A 17,855-nucleotide genomic window follows, 5' to 3' on the forward strand; every position below is an offset into this window, starting at 1 on the left:
GGTTAGAGACCAAGTACTTTAACTGCTGCATAACCAGGGCTCCTTACTTGCATGTGTTAGTGACATTGCATTTCTGACTCAGTGCCCCTTTGTGCACAATAGGCGGAAACACTGCCTGGTCCTGTATTATCTTCACAATTGCTGCTGTGCTTAAGTTCATTGTTAAAGCCACTGTGTCAGTCCATCTCACTGAAGGTCTGTCTTTCTTTTCCCTAACCCTTTGCTTTACTACACATGTTATATTTCCCTAGGGACTTGACACTTCTTGATAACATGCCCAAAATATACGAGCATAATATCAGGAGAGATCAATCAAGTCACTATCCTCATATCTATGGAACATTCTGGCTGCATTTTTAAGACAGATTTGTTTGGGGTTTTTTTGGAAGTCCTTGTTCAGTATTTTTCAGTAACAACACAAGTCAAAGAGATCAGCTTGTCTTTGGTCTTTATTTTCTGTCTTTCAAATGCATATAATGAGATGGAGCTAGGAGTAAATAATTAAATCCTCACATTGACTTCTTTGCTGTAGTAGACAATTTTCAAACTTACTATTCACGTCATATTATTTTACTAATTTATTAGCTTAAAGTTTATTCTTTATATGATTATGAATTTAGACATCACATAATGTGTGGTTTTTGTTTTTTTTTTTTAAAGTCTGCTTGAAAAATCTGATATGCTGAGTTTCTGCTGACCTCAGTGGAGTCTTGGCTAGTTAGCCTAGCTAGAGGTTGTATCTTTGCCAGGCCAGGGGATAGGTGCAGATAGTATCTAGTCGGAGATGGCTAGGAAAAAGATAATCCTTGCTAATCTCACATATCTAACTGTGGAAAGACGTGGCTGAGGAGTGTGTTGCCCACTAAGAGGGAAGGCACCAGTCAGAGGAGCTGCCCACACTAATCTGGGGATAGATTGCAGGCCAGATGTGGCATAGTCAACTGGCTCTGGGGAAAAACCCTAAGCACTTTCTGCTCACAAGATGATGGGCTCGGACTGAGCTGTTGTGGATGGTGCTGCTTCTGCTGATGTCTTCCCGAGTTCCCAGGCCATCTAGACAGGTGTTAAAGATGGCCATATTGCACTGTTTATGGTTCTGTGGCACTCATTCAATTTGTTTAATTTGGTTTCTTCAGTCAGTGTATGAAGTACTTGTCTTTTTCCTTTTTAAAAAGGTGGTTTGGAGAATGATTGTCCTCTGTTCTGTTTGTTTTCTGATGATATACTTTGTTTTCTGGTCTACCATTTTGAGAGATTTTTGGACTAAAAAGTAGGACTTGCCATCATTACCCATTTCTGGAATAACGGATCTTCAAAAAGTTTTTGAGCAATGGAAGAATATTGTTACAGTATTGGAATATCAGCCCCTTCAGTAGCAACTGTAAACATTCAGTAATAATTGAAACATAGAATGTAGAAAATATGAACCTTGTCAGAAATGAAATGGAATGCATAAAGATTGATAACCTTGGTATTTAGTGAGCAGACAAACTGGCATTGGCCCTTTTGAATCAGAGTCATGCGATCTATTATGCCAGGAGAGATAAAGAGAATTGATGCTCCTATTCACAGTAAAAATGAGTATTTCAGGCTCTTCACTAAAGTACAGTGCAGTGGATGAAAACCTGTGATATTCTACACATATGAGGAAAACTTGTTAATACAGCTATTATTCAAATATATGCATGCATCAACCACTAAACCAGAGATGAAGAAATTGAGGACATCTGGTCATTACAAAAATAGAGGAGAAAGAAAGACCAAATGGATGTCAGAAGAGACTCTAAAATTGCAATAGCCTATCAAGAAGCCAAAACAAAGGGAAGAGATGCAGAGGAGAAAAAGATGAACAGGATTTCAAAGGGCAGCTTGAGAAGACAGAATAAATTGTTAAAATAATGTACAAAGAAATGGAGTCAGAAAACAAAACCAGAAATATTCCCTCAGCATTTCTTAAGTTGAGGAAACTGAAAGATTTAAGCCTCTAGGTGCAATACTGAGAGATGCTATTGGAAAATATTGAATGATCCTGGAAGCATCAAAAGGAGGGAATACACAGTTACTGTACCAAAAAGATTTAGTCAACACAGATATTTCAGAAAGTAGCATATATGATCAGGAGCCAATGGTAGTGAAGAAAGAAGTTAAGCTGTATTGAAGGCATTGGCAAAAAGTCAGATGGGATACCAATGTTTCAAATAACAAATGTATCCCTCGACTTGCTCATCATAATGTACTGGAAACTTTGGAGTGCAGCTTCCTAGCCAACTGACTTGGAAGAGATCCAGATTTGTTTGTTGTTATGTGCCATCAAGTTGCCTACAATTCATAGACCCTATGTACAGTAAACAGCTTTGAAGCCTGCCCTGTCCTAAGCCAGTCTCACGGACTCTGACAGACCTACCTCCATTGCCCCAGTTACTGAATCAACCATCTTATCTGGGGTCTTCCTCTCCTGTGCTGTCCCACCATCCTTCCGAGCATGATGTCCTTTTTCAAAGACTCTTGGCCATGTGCCCAGAGTATATGAGATGGGACATCAAAATCCTAGCCTCCAGGGAGAAACTTGGTTTCACTCTCCCCAAGACAGACTTTTTTGTTTTCTTGGTGGTACATGGTATGTTCAAGACACTTCTCCATTACCACAACACAATGTCATTGCTGATTCTTCTGTCATCCTTAGTTATTGTCCAACTCTTGGATGCATAGCAAGTAATTGCAAAGACCATGGCCTGGGTCAGATGCACTGTAGTCTCTAGACTGACATCATTGCTTTTCAGTACTCTGGAGAGTTCCCTGACAGCACATTTTCCCAGTGCCATTCGTCTTTTGATTTCCTGACTGCTGGTGCCAAGAGTGTTGATTGTGGAGGCGAGCAAACTATAATCATTAACAACCTCAATATATTTTTTTCCATCTCCAAGGAAAGTGATCCAGCAGAATGTGAAAATTACTGTAAAAATATCATTAATGTCACATGCAAGCAAAATATTGAAGGCCATCCCAAACCAGCTAGAACTGAACATTGATGGAACTTCCAGAAGTTCAAGCTGGGTTTAGAAGAGGCCATGTTACCAGGAATATTACTGCTGATGTCATAAGGATCCTGGCTGAAAGAGAATGCCAGAAGGTCTATTTGTGTTTTAATGACTATGAAAATGCATTCAACTCTATGGATCATAAAAAATTATGGCTGACATCGAGAAGAATGGGAATACCAAAACATTTACTCATACTCAACAAAACCTATACTTAGACCAAGAATGAGGCTGTTGTCCAAATAGAGCTAGGGAGCACTGCATAGTTTAAAATTTAAAAAGTGTGTCACAACTGTATCTTTTATATCTATTCAGTCTGTATGCTGAGCAAATCATTTGAGAAATTGGGCTTTATGCAGAAAAATGTGGATAGGAGGAAGACTCATCAACAGCCTGCATTACACAGATTATACAACCTTACTTGCTGCAAGTAGGAAGTACTTGCTGAACAGGATCAAAGACTAAAGCTTTCAGTATGGATTATCTCTCAACATCAAGAAGACAGAAATCCTCACCACTGCTCAACATCATGATAGATAGAAATAAGATTGTCAGTGATTTTGCTTGGATCCACGGTCAGCACCCATGGCACCAGGAGTCAAGAAAGCAAAATATGTACTACATTGCGACAGTCTGCTAATCAAGACCTTTGCAAAATACTGAGAAGCAATGTCATTTTCAAGACTCTAAAGTATGCCTAAGTAAAGCCATGTTCTCGTTTGTCACTTTTCAGTCACTTACTATACATCTGAGAGCTGAACAGTGAATAAGTCAATAAGAAGAATCATTGACTTTGAGTTGTGATAGTACTGAATGTCCCATGGATTGCCAAAAGAACAAACAGAAATATCTTGCAGAAAGAAGATGTAGCCAGAATGCTCTTTAGAGGCAAGGATGGTGAATCTTCATCTCATATACTTTGGGAATATTGTTAAGAAGGGTTATTCCTTAGAAAGAAAGGGGTACATCATGCTTGGAAAGGTCAGTGAAAGAGAGGAAGACCCTTAACGAGATGGATTAACACAATGACTACAGCAGTGAACCTCAAGTATATCAGAGATGAAGAAGATAGCACAGAATAGGACAGAGTTCAGGTCTTGTTTGATTTCTATGGATCATACTTGATGGCATGTAACAACAGCCAACTTCTGCAGAATGAAATTGATCAAACGTGCAGTCAAGATGCATTAACAGTGACTGGAATACAAAACTAGAAACAAAGGAAGAACTGGTAATTGGAAAATACAGACTTAATGACAGAAGTGAGCCTGGAGAGCAAATGATAGAAGATTGCATAATCAATGATTTACTCATTGCAGATACCTTTCTAAAAAACATAAAGTGTAACTATACATGACCTTCATTTGATGGACTATATAAGAATCAGGTTGACTACATTTTTGGAAAGAGCTGAGACAGCAGCTCATTAGCAGCAGTCAAAATAAGACTAGAGACTGAGTTATCGAACATCTCATTTGCAAGTTCAAATTATAGCAGAGCCAAGTTAAAACAAGTTAGTGAAAACTATGTGACTTCGAGTCTGTCCCAACTGAGTTTAAAAAGCCATCTTAAGAAAATAATTTATTGAGCACTGATGAACTAATGACCAAAGAGAGAAAGCAAAAGGTCAATAAAATGCAAGAAAGAAAGGCAAGACCAAAATGAATGTCAGAAGAGAATCTGAAAAACGAAAAGGTAGAAATGGTGAAGTGCATTTACTGAAGAAGATAAAGACTTCAACCTTTAATAGGCAGCATCATGATAATACTGACTTTGTCAATGATTTGGTTTTATATGATCCACAATTAATGCCCATGGTAGCAGCCACCATGAAATAAAAAAAATTTGTTACCTTGGGAAACTTTCCAGAGTACGAAAAGCAAGGATGTCTGGTTAAAGACAAAGGTGTACCTGTCCAGGATGTGGTATTTTCAGTTGCTTCCTATGCGTTTGAACATTGAATAATGAATAAGGACAGAAATAGATCAATACCTTTCTTTGAATTGTGGTATTAGTGATGAGTACTGAATAATATCCCATAGATTGCCAAAAGAACAAACAAATCTATCATGGAGAAAGTGTAAACAGGTTAATCCTTAAGGCAAGAATGGAGAAACATGTCAGAAAAGCTAGTTCTTGGAAAAATTCATCATGTTGGGAAAGTCGGAGAGTTAGAGAAAGACCATCAAAAAAATGGATTGATATAGTGATTGTAACTATAGACTTGAGCATAGAGAATAGCACAGGATAGGATAGAGCAAGGTTCAGATCTGTGTTAATAGAGTAATTGTGATTCATAGTAGACATTCTGATACATCATAGTAGACAAAATGTTTAATAAGTTCTGCAGTTTGGAATTTCTTGAAATTATGAAAAAGAAATTCTGTATTTTATAATTCAGTTGGTTCTTTGAATAGCACATATATTTGAGAAAGTAGGTATGGTGTAGAATGCCATTGACCAGTAAGTCAATCCTGTTGATTTTCAGGCTTGATTTTACTTCATTCCAGTAGAGTAGAATAAATATTCTAGCCAGATGCCACAGTTTGCACGTTAAGATGAGCTTAGTCAAGCTATTGATATTCTGGTGGCCTGCCTTGTGGTGAGAAGCTACACACTGCCACCCCAGCTACTCTGTTGGAGAAGTATAGGCGATCTCGTGCTGTGTGATTTACCTCCACTGAAAACTCGCTGGAAGGTCAGCTGTAAGTTGATTCTGAATTGATGGCACACAGCAAAAACAACTAACAAATGATAGGTTCATTTACAAATTAATAAGCATAGAACATTTTTATTCTTTTCATCTTTAAATAAGTGGAACTTAATCTTGGAGATTGTTTATTCTGTTATGATATCTAGCTTTTGTAAGGCAAACAATCTTTTACTCATCACAAGTATGAAATGGACACAAGACACAAGACTTTTATATTTTAAGTCACTGTACAGAGTATTTTTCTTTTCATGCAAAATAAAATTTTACTTTTAAGCTGATACATGAAAAACAAATGAGTTCTGAAATGTTTAATATTGTTAATTCTATATAATTTTGATACCATAAACTCATAACTTTTTTTCACTCTTTAGGCACAAAAGTCTCAAACCAAGAAATCCTGGACAACAAGGACAGGTACCATCTTTAGGTCAGCAACAGCAAGTACTTCCTAAGCACAAGACCAATGAGAAACAAGAAAAGAGTGAAAAACCGCAGAAACGCCCCTTGACTCCTTTTCACCACCGCGTATCAGTTAATGATGATGCTGGTGTGGACACAGATTCAGCTGGTCAAAGACTTGTGATCTCTGCTCCTGACAGTCAAGTGAGATTTTCAAATATCCGAACTAATGATATAGCAAAGACTCCACAGATGCATGGCACTGAAATAACAAATTCACCTCAGCCACCCCCACTTAGTCCTCATCCTTGTGATGTGGTTGATGAAGGAGTGACTAAAACACCATCAACTCCTCAGAGTCAGCATTTTTATCAAATGCCAACACCAGATCCCTTGGTTCCTTCTAAACCAATGGAAGATAGGATAGACAGTTTATCTCAGTCTTTCCCAGCCCAATTCCAGGATGCTGTGGAACCTACAGTATATGTTGGTACCGCAGTAAACTTGGAAGAAGATGAAGCTAATATAGCCTGGAAGTATTACAAGGTCCCAAAGAAAAAAGATGTAGAGTTTTTACCACCTCAGCTTCCAAGTGATAAATTCAAGGATGACCCAGTTGGACCTTTTGGACAGGAAAATGTAACATCAGTTACAGAGTATGTATCTTTTTTTTTTTTAATACCATTATAATTTAAGAGTAGAAATAATATAATTTCTTAACACTATGACTTTGGAATTTGTTTACAGGTAGAATTTACAATAATAAATCCTTGGAGTATTAATTCTGCATAAATTATTCACTGTCTTTATTCTCAGGAATTGTATGTGTATTGAAATATTTTTTTATTCCAAAGTAGAGACAATAATACATACACAGTGTATGCCTGTTATTTAACCTAGGGGGAAAAATACTCAGATAGGACTTTTCTGTGCTGTTATTCTTCGTTTTCCTTTCATTGTCTTCACTTTAGTATTTACCATTCCTGTAGATCTTTTTTATAAGTAGCTCAGTTAATTCTTATTGAATGATTTATGGTAGGTCTTTGTTAAGAAGATACTATAATTTACCATTGTCTTACAGAGGGACATGTGAGTTTTCAGTTTTTCACATTTACAAGTGATAGAACAATGAATTTTGTTATATAGATGTCCTTGTGAACGTAAATATCAATTATCCCCCCCCCCCCCCGAATGTATCTATAAGTATAGTTGTTTGATCATGGTTATGTTTGTTTCATTATTAGAGAATGTTACCAAGTTACTTTTAAAAGGATATCATTTTCACTATCACCAACCGGTAGGGTATAAAAATATCTGTTGCTCTGCATTTTTTTAATACTTTGTGCTATGAGACTTAAATTAGGCTAATCTATTGCATGGAAAACAGTATTTTTTTGCTTTAATATGTTTTCCAGATTCCTAGGGAGGGTAAACATCTTTGAAAATGTTTATCCCACATTTATATTTCTTCTATGAATTATCTGTTCAATATATTTTGAAGTCTGTTTTTAAGTTCCTGCACTCCCACCCCAATTTATTCTTTGTTTAGCCTAGATATTAATCTTGTCTTATTGTGTACCATCAAGTTGGGACTGACCCATAACTGACCCTGTAGCGGGTTTTCAGAGGCAGTAAATCACATAAGAGAGGACTGCTCATCATTCTCCTGTGGTGAATTCTTGTCTTAGTTATATGTATTAAAAGTATCTTCCATTGTGTGGTTTACTTTCACTATCTGTTTTAATTATGAAATACATAGGGTAGAAATAGGCCTTTTCTATCTTTTTACCATTAGTTTTTTTTTTAAAGGAAAACTAAAAAACAAAAAAAAGTGTAATGGTCTTTATTATAAGTGTCTTCAGTGCATGACCAAGTAGTATATAAAGATTCTATTTCCTTGACTTTTTATTGTCAATGAATTAGTTCATTCTATGAGAAGTATTTTTCTCAAAGCATTCTCTTCTTAGGTGTAACAATTGCTTTGTAGACTTGTTTTCTACCTCTTTTTCTAGAATTCCTAAGTTAACACTATCATTTCTTAGAATTATTGTTTTGGCGAGCTCTGCTGGCCTAGTGGCAAGAAGCTATACTGCAATCCCAGAGGTGCGCGGTTCAATCCACCAGATGCTTTGCTGGAGAAGGAGGAACAATCTCCTCCTGTACCAGTCAAATCTGATTTAATGGTACACACACACACAAATGATAAAATAAAATTAAAAAACAACAACAAACTATTGTTTTCTATTTTCCACCTCTCCATCCCTTTTTGTTGTTGGTGTTTGGAGTTAATCTAATTAACCCAGAAAATGGGCATAAAAGATAAATTTGACATCCTTGCATATCTGACAAGAACTTGATTTTCTTTGCCTTCGTACTTGTATTAATGATTTGGCTGCATATTGTCTTAATAGTTAAAAATTATTTCCCTTTAGGAGTGCTTTACTGTCTTCTAAAATCCAGTACTTCTCCTGAAATATGTAACAAAATCATTTTCCAGCCTTTTTCATTTGTTTTAATGTTGTCTGTTAACCCCATGACGTTTTTATATGTTTTTTGTCTTTATTTTTAGAATTACAAAATACTTGTAATTACAGTGATTTTTTTTTTCTTTTCTTTTGGTGGACACTTAAAAGTCTTATTCTATGTGTAGTTGTTTCTGAGAAGAAATCTCAATTTCTAACTTTTTGATAATTTTTTATTTAATGTGTAAACTGTTTTTCCTTAAGAACATCTCCTTCTTTATTATTTTGTGAGATTTCTCAAGAATTGCTTACTTTTTTTTTGTGTTGTTGAATTTTCCTCATACTCATAGTAATTATTGGTACAATTTATTGAGCAGTATCATTGGTATCACATGCAAGCAGGATTCTGCTGAAAATGATCCAAAAATGACTGGGGCAAAACATCAACAGATAACTGCCAGATGTGCAGGCTGGCTTTAGAAGAGGCCATGGTACTAGGGATATTATAGCTAATGTTAGATGGATCTTGGCAGAATGCAGAGAGTACCAGAGGAATGTCTATCTGTGTTTCATTGACTATGCAAAGACTGTGTGGATAATAACAGACAGTGACTGACTCTGAGAAGAATGGGAATCCCAGAATATTTGACTGTGCTTATGTGAAACCTATACATGAGAGCCAAGAGGCAGTCATCAGAACAGAGGAAGGAGATACTGCATGGTTCAGAATAGGGAAAGGTGTCCACCAGGGATATATTCTGTGTCCATACATTTTCAATCTGTATGCAGAACAAATCATCTGGGACACTGGGCTGTACAAGGAGGAATGTGGCATCAGGATTGGAGGAAGATTCATCAACAACCTGCATTACGCAGATGACACAACCCTGCCTGCTGAAACTGAGGAGGACCTGAGGTGCTTGCTGCACAATGTCAAGGACTGCAGTTTTCAATATGAATTGAAGCTTAACATCAAGAAAACAAAGATTCTCACCACTGGGCCTGTTGGCAGCATCATGATAGAAGGTGAAGAGATTGAAATTTAAAAAGTTTTAATTTGCTTGGCTCCTCATTCAACACTCTTGGTACCAACAGCCAGGAAATCAAGAGATGAAGTGGGAAAGGCAGCTGTCAGGGACCTCTCCAGAGTACTAAAGAAAAATGACGTCAGGCTGGAGACTAAGGTGCGCCTCATTCAGGCCATAGTCTTCACAATTGCGTGCTATGCGTCAGAGAACTGGATAATGACTAGGGAGAATAGAAAGAGAATTGATGGTTTTGAGCTGTGGTGCTGGAGAATTGTTGACTATACCATGGACTGCTAGGAGAACAAACAGATTTGTCCTGGAGAGGGTGAAACTGAGCTGCTCCTTGGAGGCAAGGATTCTGAAGCTTCGTCTGACATACTTTGGGCATGTTGCAAGGAGGAACCAGTCTTTGGAGAGGGACATCATATTTGGGAGGGTGTTGGGACAGCTCAAGAGAGGAATATCCTCGATGTGATGGATTGATTGAGTGATTTGGGGTAATTGGCGAAGTTGGCACAGGATAGAGCAGGATTTAGGGCTTTTGTAACAGGGACACTATGAGTCTCAAGCAACTTGACAGCACGTAACAAGTTCAACAATGGTAGTTGTACACTGCAATTTTAGACTCAGGGTAATTGATAGGCTGATAGTAAATTTTTGTATATGTAGACAGAGCTTGTTGATTGACAGAGCTCATTCATTTAGCAATTACAGATCATTTCCATTCACTTCACTCATAACTGTGTAGATAGTTTGTCATGGGGGAATATCTCAAATTCTGACACTGAGGGTAAAAAAAAAAAACAAACCAGATCCCTGTTTTTGCTAATTATTTTATTTTTAGAAATAGAGTCTTCTGGTGCCTCTACTTTGAGTCTTGTTTCACATTTTTGTTCACAACTTTTGGCCAGATTGTCTATAGTTTTCTAGACAATTTGGCTTTTCTACTGTTTGTTTTTATTTTTAATGTAACAATAATTGTCTTTTACATCTGAGGAAATTTCTCTAAATTTTTTTTATTATTCTTCTTCATTCAGGTGCAGTTTTTCCCTTGCATCCACCAAACTCTGAAATTCTTTTTGTTTTTCTTCTCTCCCCATCCTCAGCTCTCCTGCCTACTCTCCTTCCCTTTGTATGTCCATTTAGATCTCCCTAGTTATCATTCTGTTTTTACAATAATGGTCATATACAGTATTTGTTTTTATGTGCCTGGGTTAGTTCACTCAGCATAATGCTCTCCAGCCTCTTCCATGTTATGTAGTATTATTTAAAATTGTTGCTCCTCAGTACTGCATAATATTCTGTCATGTGAATGTACCACAGTTTCTCATTTCAGTCTTTTGGTGATGATCTCCAGTTTTTTGTAGTTTGGCCATAATCCTTTCTTGTATAGTATAGGCTCTAAATTTTATGTTATGTTTCATTTTATTTCGAGCTTCTCTGAGACTTCTTGAAATGCATTACTTCTTTTTGCTCTTAGAAATGTATTCTGGTTTAAAATTTTTATTTGTGTATCCTTGACAATGACTAGGGAGGATAGAAGGAGAATTGATGCCTTTGAGCTGTGGTGCTGGAGAAGAGTATTGAGTGTACTATGGACTGCTAAGAAAACAGATTCAACCTGGAGAGGGTTAAACCAGGCTGCTCCTTGGAGGCAAGGATTCTGGGTCTTCGTCTGACATACTTTGGATATGTTGTAAGGAGGGACCGGTTCTTGGAAAGGGACATCATGCTTGGGAGGGTAGAGGGACAGCGCAGGACAGGAAGACTCTCTATGAGGTGGATTGATTCAGTGACTGGGGTAATCGGGATGGGTGTGTTGGAGGCAATGCGATTGGCACAGGACACAACAGAGTTTAGGGCTGTTGTACATAGGGTCACTATGAATTGCAAGCACCTCGACAGCACGTAACAACAACAACAACAACATCCTTGACTTAATACCTTAAATCTAAAAGTATACCAGTATGTCTTTGGTTTTTTATAGATTTTGTTTTGTGAAGATAACATATAGGATTATGGAATATGATTCTTCAGTAATCATTGAGTCTCTTAAAAGCAGTATCTTGGAAACAAGGCGTAAAAAATAGCTTAATCGTGTTCATAGTAAATATAATATAAAATTGAGGTAAGTCTTAGCTCAGTTTGAAATTACTGTTGATCTTCTTGATTCTTCTGTACCCTCTTTGTTTATTCTTTACATTGCAGTCAGATCCATATCTGTAAGCCGGATAATGTTACCCATTAAGTCCTCCAGTGGTTTCCTTTTACATTTAGACTAAAAATCCAAACTTTCCCCCCTGATCTGTTAGATTTTATGGTCTCTTGCGTACTTGGCTTTCGCCCGTGTCGTTTACTTTTCTGTTTGCTTCCTAATTATCTACACTAGTTTCTTGTTCCTTGGAAAAAACCCTAGCTTTTTCCTTCTCCCTGTTGGAATTGCATTGCAGAGCAGGAAAGAGCTCATCACTTCTTATCATTCAGTCCTGCTTTTTGCAGGATTTTTTTTTTCAGTCAAACTTATTAGGGGAAGAGTTCCCTGACCATGCTGTGTAAGCTATTGCTGCTTCTCTCTCCCCAAAATCACTATCATGTATCATTGTCTGAATTTATACTGTATATTTGTCAATAGCTTTTCCTATTTGAATATGATCTCTCTCAGGGCAAGGACTTTGTTAAATTTGGATCAGTGTTAGTTCAGCATTTCCTCTTTCCTCAAAATAATCTCAGGCACATAATATGCCTTTATCAGATGTTTGGAACAGTGACTCCAGATTGCATAATGGTTTTAAAACTTGTTTTCTTTTCTGGTTTGTGGTAACATGTAGGTTAAATATGTAGTGATACTCTTTTTTTTTTTCTCCTCTCTCTTTTTTTAAATTATTATTATTTTGTGTGCGTGTACCATCAAATCAGATCTGACTGGACAGGAGGATATTGCGCCTCCTTCTCCGGCAGAGCATCTGGTGGATTTGAACCATGTTCCTCTGGGATTGCAGTGCAGCTTCTTGCCACTAGGCCACCAGAGCTCCCCTGAAAATGTAGTGATACTCTTCAACCTTAAAAACTTAAAAAGTAAGTTTTTAGAGGCACATTAAATGAAATGGTGATTAAATTCTAGCTACACTTAGTATGTGTGCACAAGCATCTGCAAGTTAAGAAAGGTCTATTTGACTTGCTTGCAAAATTATTTGATGTTTTCCTCACACACACAAAAAAATAAGCAGAAATAAAAATAATGTAGAAAGGTAGTGTGGTGTCAAAATTCATTTTTAGATATAAGCTGTAAGCCTTTTTTTACAGCATAATGGTAAATTAGAATATGGTAAATACCACAAAAACTCAACCATCAAAAGCTTCGCTGATGTTTAATCTCAAAAAAGCATTTGTGGAATATAATTGAGAAAGATGGATTATTTCTTCACATTAAGATTTGTAGCCTTGGGGAGCTCTGGTGGCCTAGTGGCAAGGAGCTGCAACTACAATCCCAGAGGCGCACGGTTTAAATCCACCAGATGCTCTGCCGGGGAAGGGGGGACAATCTCCTCCTGTACCAGTCAGATCTGATTTGATGGTACACTCACACAAAAATAATAAAATAAAAATTTTGAAAAAAAAAAGATTTGTAGCCTCAGAAAACTTGTGGAGGGCCAATTAAATGGCAGTGAATTTGAGTTTTTTGGGGGAATACTTAGTAGACATTTTCTTGTTTATATTTTAATCATCTGTAGGTTTTTATAATTTTCCAAACTGTGTCCTAACAGTTTGCCCTTCCAGGTGATGTTTGGCAATACATGCAGACAGCTTTGGTGAGTGGGGTGTGTTCCTGGCCTCTGGTGTGTGTAAGTCAGAGATGCTGCTTAAATCTCTTACAGGACATCTCCCACATCAGAGATTTATCTGGCTCAATATATTAGTACCTAGATCTCACCTAAATTTCAAAACCATCTCAGGAACAGGTTTGAAGCCTTGAGGGAAGAAGACCAGATGAGCTGTGGGAAGATATTAAGAATATTATCCAGGAAGAAGGTCATTACAAGGAGAGGAAGAGGAAGAAAAGACTAAGGTAGATATCAAAAGAGGCTGAATATTGCACTGGAAGACCAAGATGCCAAAGCAGACGGAAGAATTCAAGAAGTTAGAAGATTTCAAAGAGTAGCTAGGGAAGATAAAGTATTATAATGAAATATGCAAAGAGCTGGAGTCAAAATCAAAAGGGCCAAACTCATTCAGTGTTTCTTAAACTGAAGAACGAAAAAGAAACAACTGAAGAACAAATTCAAGCCTCAAGTTGCAGTACTTAAGGATGCTTTGGGCAGAATATTAAATAAAATGATCCAGGAAACTTTAAAGTTAAGATGGAAGGAAGTAAACAGGGTCATTGTACCAAAAAGAACTAGCCGACACAGTAGAATGCCATTAAACAACTTATGCTCAAAAGCCTGAGGAGATACAGCAGATATTCAAGCTGCTTTGGAGAAATTGGCAAAAACAAGGCCCCAGGAATTGACAAAACACCAGTTGACATATTTCAACAAACAGACACTGCCCTGGAGCTACTCACCAAGTAGTGCCAAGAAATCTGGACTACAACGGCCTGGCCAATTGACTGGAAGAGATCCGTATTTGTTCTCATCCCATTTGGAATGTTTCCATTCCAAAAAAAAGATGACCCTACAGAGCACTGAAATTATCAAACAATATCACATGCAAGCAAGAGTCTGCCGAAAATTATCCAAAGAAGACTGGAACAGCACATCAGCAGAGAACTGCCAGATATGCATGCTGGGTTTAGAAGAGCCAATGACACTAGGAATATTACAGCTAGTGTTAGATGGATCTTGGCTGAAACCAGGGAATACCAGAGAAATGTCTATGTTTCATTGACTGTGTAAAGGCTTTTGACTGAGTGGATCACAATAAACTGTGGCTAACTTTGAGAACAGTGGGAATTCCAGACCACTTGATTGTGCTTATGTGAAAACTTGGACTAGAGCAAGGAGACACTTCATGGTCCAAAATCAGAAAAAGTGTACCTCAAGGATACACTCTATCTCCATACCTTTTCAGTCTGTATGTGGAACAGATCATCCAGGAGGGTGGGCACTGTGAGGAGGAATGTGGCTTCAGAATTGGAGGATGACTCATCAACAGTCTGCATTATGCAGATGACACAACCTTGCTTACCAAAAGTGAGGGAGACCCAAGGCATTTGCTGCCGAAGTTCAAGGACTGCAGCCTTAGTGTAGATTGAAGCTCAGCATCAAGAAAACAAAGATTCTCACCAGTATCATGATAGATTGTGAAGAAATTGATACTGTTAACAGCTTCAGCTTGCTTGGCTCCATAATCAACATTCTTGGTTCCATCAATCAGGAACTCAAAAGACTAATTACATTGGGAAGGTATCCTGTCAGGGACCTCCCCAGAGTACTGAAAACCAGTGGTGTCAGTCTGGAGACAGGTGAATCTGATCCAGGCCATGGTCTTCGCACTTAAGTGCAATGCACCAGAAAGCTGAACAATGACTAGGGATGATAGAAGGATAAATGATGCCTTTGAGTTGTGGTGTTGGAGAAGAGGTTTGATTATATCATGGACTGCTAGGAGAACAAACAGGTTCATCCTGGAGATGGTGAAATCAGGCTACTCCTTGGAGGCAAGGATTTTGAAGCTCTGTCTGACATACTTTGGGCATGTTGCAAGGAGGGACCAGTCCTTGGAGAGGGACGTCATACTTGGAAGGATGGAGGCCCAGTATGAGAGAATACTTGGAAGGATGGAGGCCCAGTATGAGAGAGGAAGACCCTGGATGAGTTGGGTTGACTCTGACTGGGGAAATGAGGTTAGATGTGTCAGAGACAATGAGGTTGGCTCGAGATACAGAGCGGAATTTGGAACTATTGTACATTAGGTTTCTATGAGTCACAAGCAACTAAATGGCATATAACAACAGGATGCTCAATGAGATAAATAACTTACAGATTTGAGCTTTATAATAATCTTAAAATAGAACTAACATGTTTAGAGAGCTCTTGTGGCTTAGTGATAAGAAGCCGTGTTGCAGTCCCAAAGGCACACAATTCAACTACTCTCTGCTCCATTGGAGAGAAATGTACAGTCTCCTGTGCGATTTACTGCATCTGACAACCTGCTGTGAGTCAGGTCCAACTTGACAGTATGCAGCATATGTTTTAGGACACATTTTGCTGAGGAGCGTGCACATCCTTATTCTCACATAAAAAATTTGGCATGATCTTCACTGTCTCTATTACATGCTAAAACAAACGTTTTGGGGTTTTTTTAATAGAGTATGTGAGCTCTTGCAGAAATAATTTTTTATTTCCAAGTATTATTTCAGGTTCTATTTCCAATTCCAGTTGTTTTTGGATAATCTTCAGTAGAATCTTGCTTGCATGTGAAATCAAGATCCATCTAACATCAGCTACAATATCTCTAGTACCACGACCCCTTCTAAACCCAGCCTGGACTTCTGGTAGTTCTCTGTTGATGTGCTGTTCCAGTCGTTTTTGGATAATCTTCAGTAAAATCTTGCTTGCATGTGAAATCAGTGAAATTGTTCTGTAGTTTCCACATTCGGCTGGGTCACCTTTCTTTGGGATAGGAACAAATATAGATCTCTTCCAGTCAGTTGGCCAAGTGGTCGTTCTCCAGATTTCTTGGCACAACTTGGTGAGCATGTCCAGGGCAGCATCTGTTAACTGAAATATGTCAATTGGTATACCATCTATTCCTGGAGCCTTTTTTTTTTTGCCATTTCCTTCAGAGTAGCCTGAACTTCTTCTTTCATCACCATAGGCTCTTGCTCATATGTTGTTTCATGAAATTCTTCTGTGTCTTCCAATTCCTTTCGATACAGTGACTCCGTATACTCCTTCCATCTTCTTTTAATACTTCCTGGATCATTTAACATTCTGCCGAAAGCATCCTTGATTATAGCAACTCGAGGTTTGAATTTGTTCTTCATTTCCTTGAGCTTAAGATATGCTGAGTGAGTTCGGCCCTTTTGATTTTCTGACTCCAACTCCTTGCACATTTCATTGTAATATTTTGTTTTGTCATCCCGTGCTGCCTTTTGAAATCATCTATTCAACTCTTTAGTATCTTGAATTCTTCCTTGTGCTTTGGCTTCTCTATGCTCCAGTGCAATCTTCAGAGTTTCTTCTGACATCCATTTTGGTCTTTTCTTCCTCTCTGTCTTTGTAATGACCATTTGCACTCTTCCTGGATGATACATTTGACATCCTCCCACAACTCATCTGGTCTTCGCTCATTAGTGTTCAAGGCCTCAAACCTGTTCCTGAGATGATTCTGAAATTCAGGTGGGGTGAAATCAAAGTCATATTTTGGCTCCTGTATGGCCTTCAGTATGGATTGAGGCTCAATGTCAAGAAGACAAAGATTCTCACCACTGGGCCAATTGGTAGCATCAGGATGGATGGCGAAGAGATTGAGATTGTTCACAGCTTCAGTTTGCTCAGCTCCACGGTCAACACTCTTGGCACCAGCAGCCAAGGAAATCAAAAAACATATTGCGATGGGAAAGTCTGCTGTTAGGGACCTCTCTAAAGTACTCAAGAGCAATGGTGTCTTTGCCATGGTCTTTGCAATCCACTTGTTACACATCAGAGAATTGGACAATGACTAGGAAGGATAGAAGGAGAATTGATGCCTTTGAGCTGTGGTGCTGGAGAAGAGTATTGAATGTACCATGGACTGCCAAGAAAACAGATTCATCCTGGAGAGGGTTAAGCCAGGCTACTTCTTGGAGGCAAGGATTCTGGGGGCTTCGTCTGACATACTTTGGACATGTTATAAGGAAGGACAGGTCCTTGGAGAGGGACATCATGCTTGATAGGGTGGAGGGACAGCACAGGAGGGGAAGACCCTCTTTCAGGTGGATTGATTCAGTGACTGGGGTAATTGGAATGGGTGTGTCAGAGGCAGTGCAATTGGCACAGGACAGAACAGAGTTTAGGGCTGTTTTACATAGGGTCGCTGTGAGTCGCAAACCACTCGATGGCATATAACAACATTTCCAATTTCACCTCAAGATTCTGACTCATAGCATCTCTATGTATATAAAAATAGATGTATTCTTTGTAGTATTTTCAATGACTGATGTTTTTTCACCCTCTTTAGAAAACCAGGGTTCTCCACAGGGCCACAGAGTACACTCAGTTGTTACTGTTTC

The 17,855-nt window shown here is 38.2% G+C and overlaps 1 protein-coding gene across 1 annotated transcript in view; it reads left to right on the plus strand.

Annotated features, from left to right (window-relative positions):
- The window catches only part of MED13 (mediator complex subunit 13), a 158,701-nt gene that overhangs the window by 36,420 nt on the left and 104,426 nt on the right, over nucleotides 1-17,855 (plus strand). The window contains exon 8 of the mRNA XM_006899467.1: nucleotides 6,123-6,806. Within this exon, the coding sequence (XP_006899529.1) occupies nucleotides 6,123-6,806 (684 nt within the window). The remainder of the gene's footprint in view (nucleotides 1-6,122; nucleotides 6,807-17,855) is intronic.

This window comes from Elephantulus edwardii, unplaced genomic scaffold (assembly GCF_000299155.1).
Source record: "Elephantulus edwardii isolate Elephantulus edwardi_28Jun2011 unplaced genomic scaffold, EleEdw1.0 scaffold00257, whole genome shotgun sequence".
In the NCBI taxonomy this organism is placed as follows: Eukaryota; Metazoa; Chordata; class Mammalia; order Macroscelidea; family Macroscelididae; genus Elephantulus; species Elephantulus edwardii.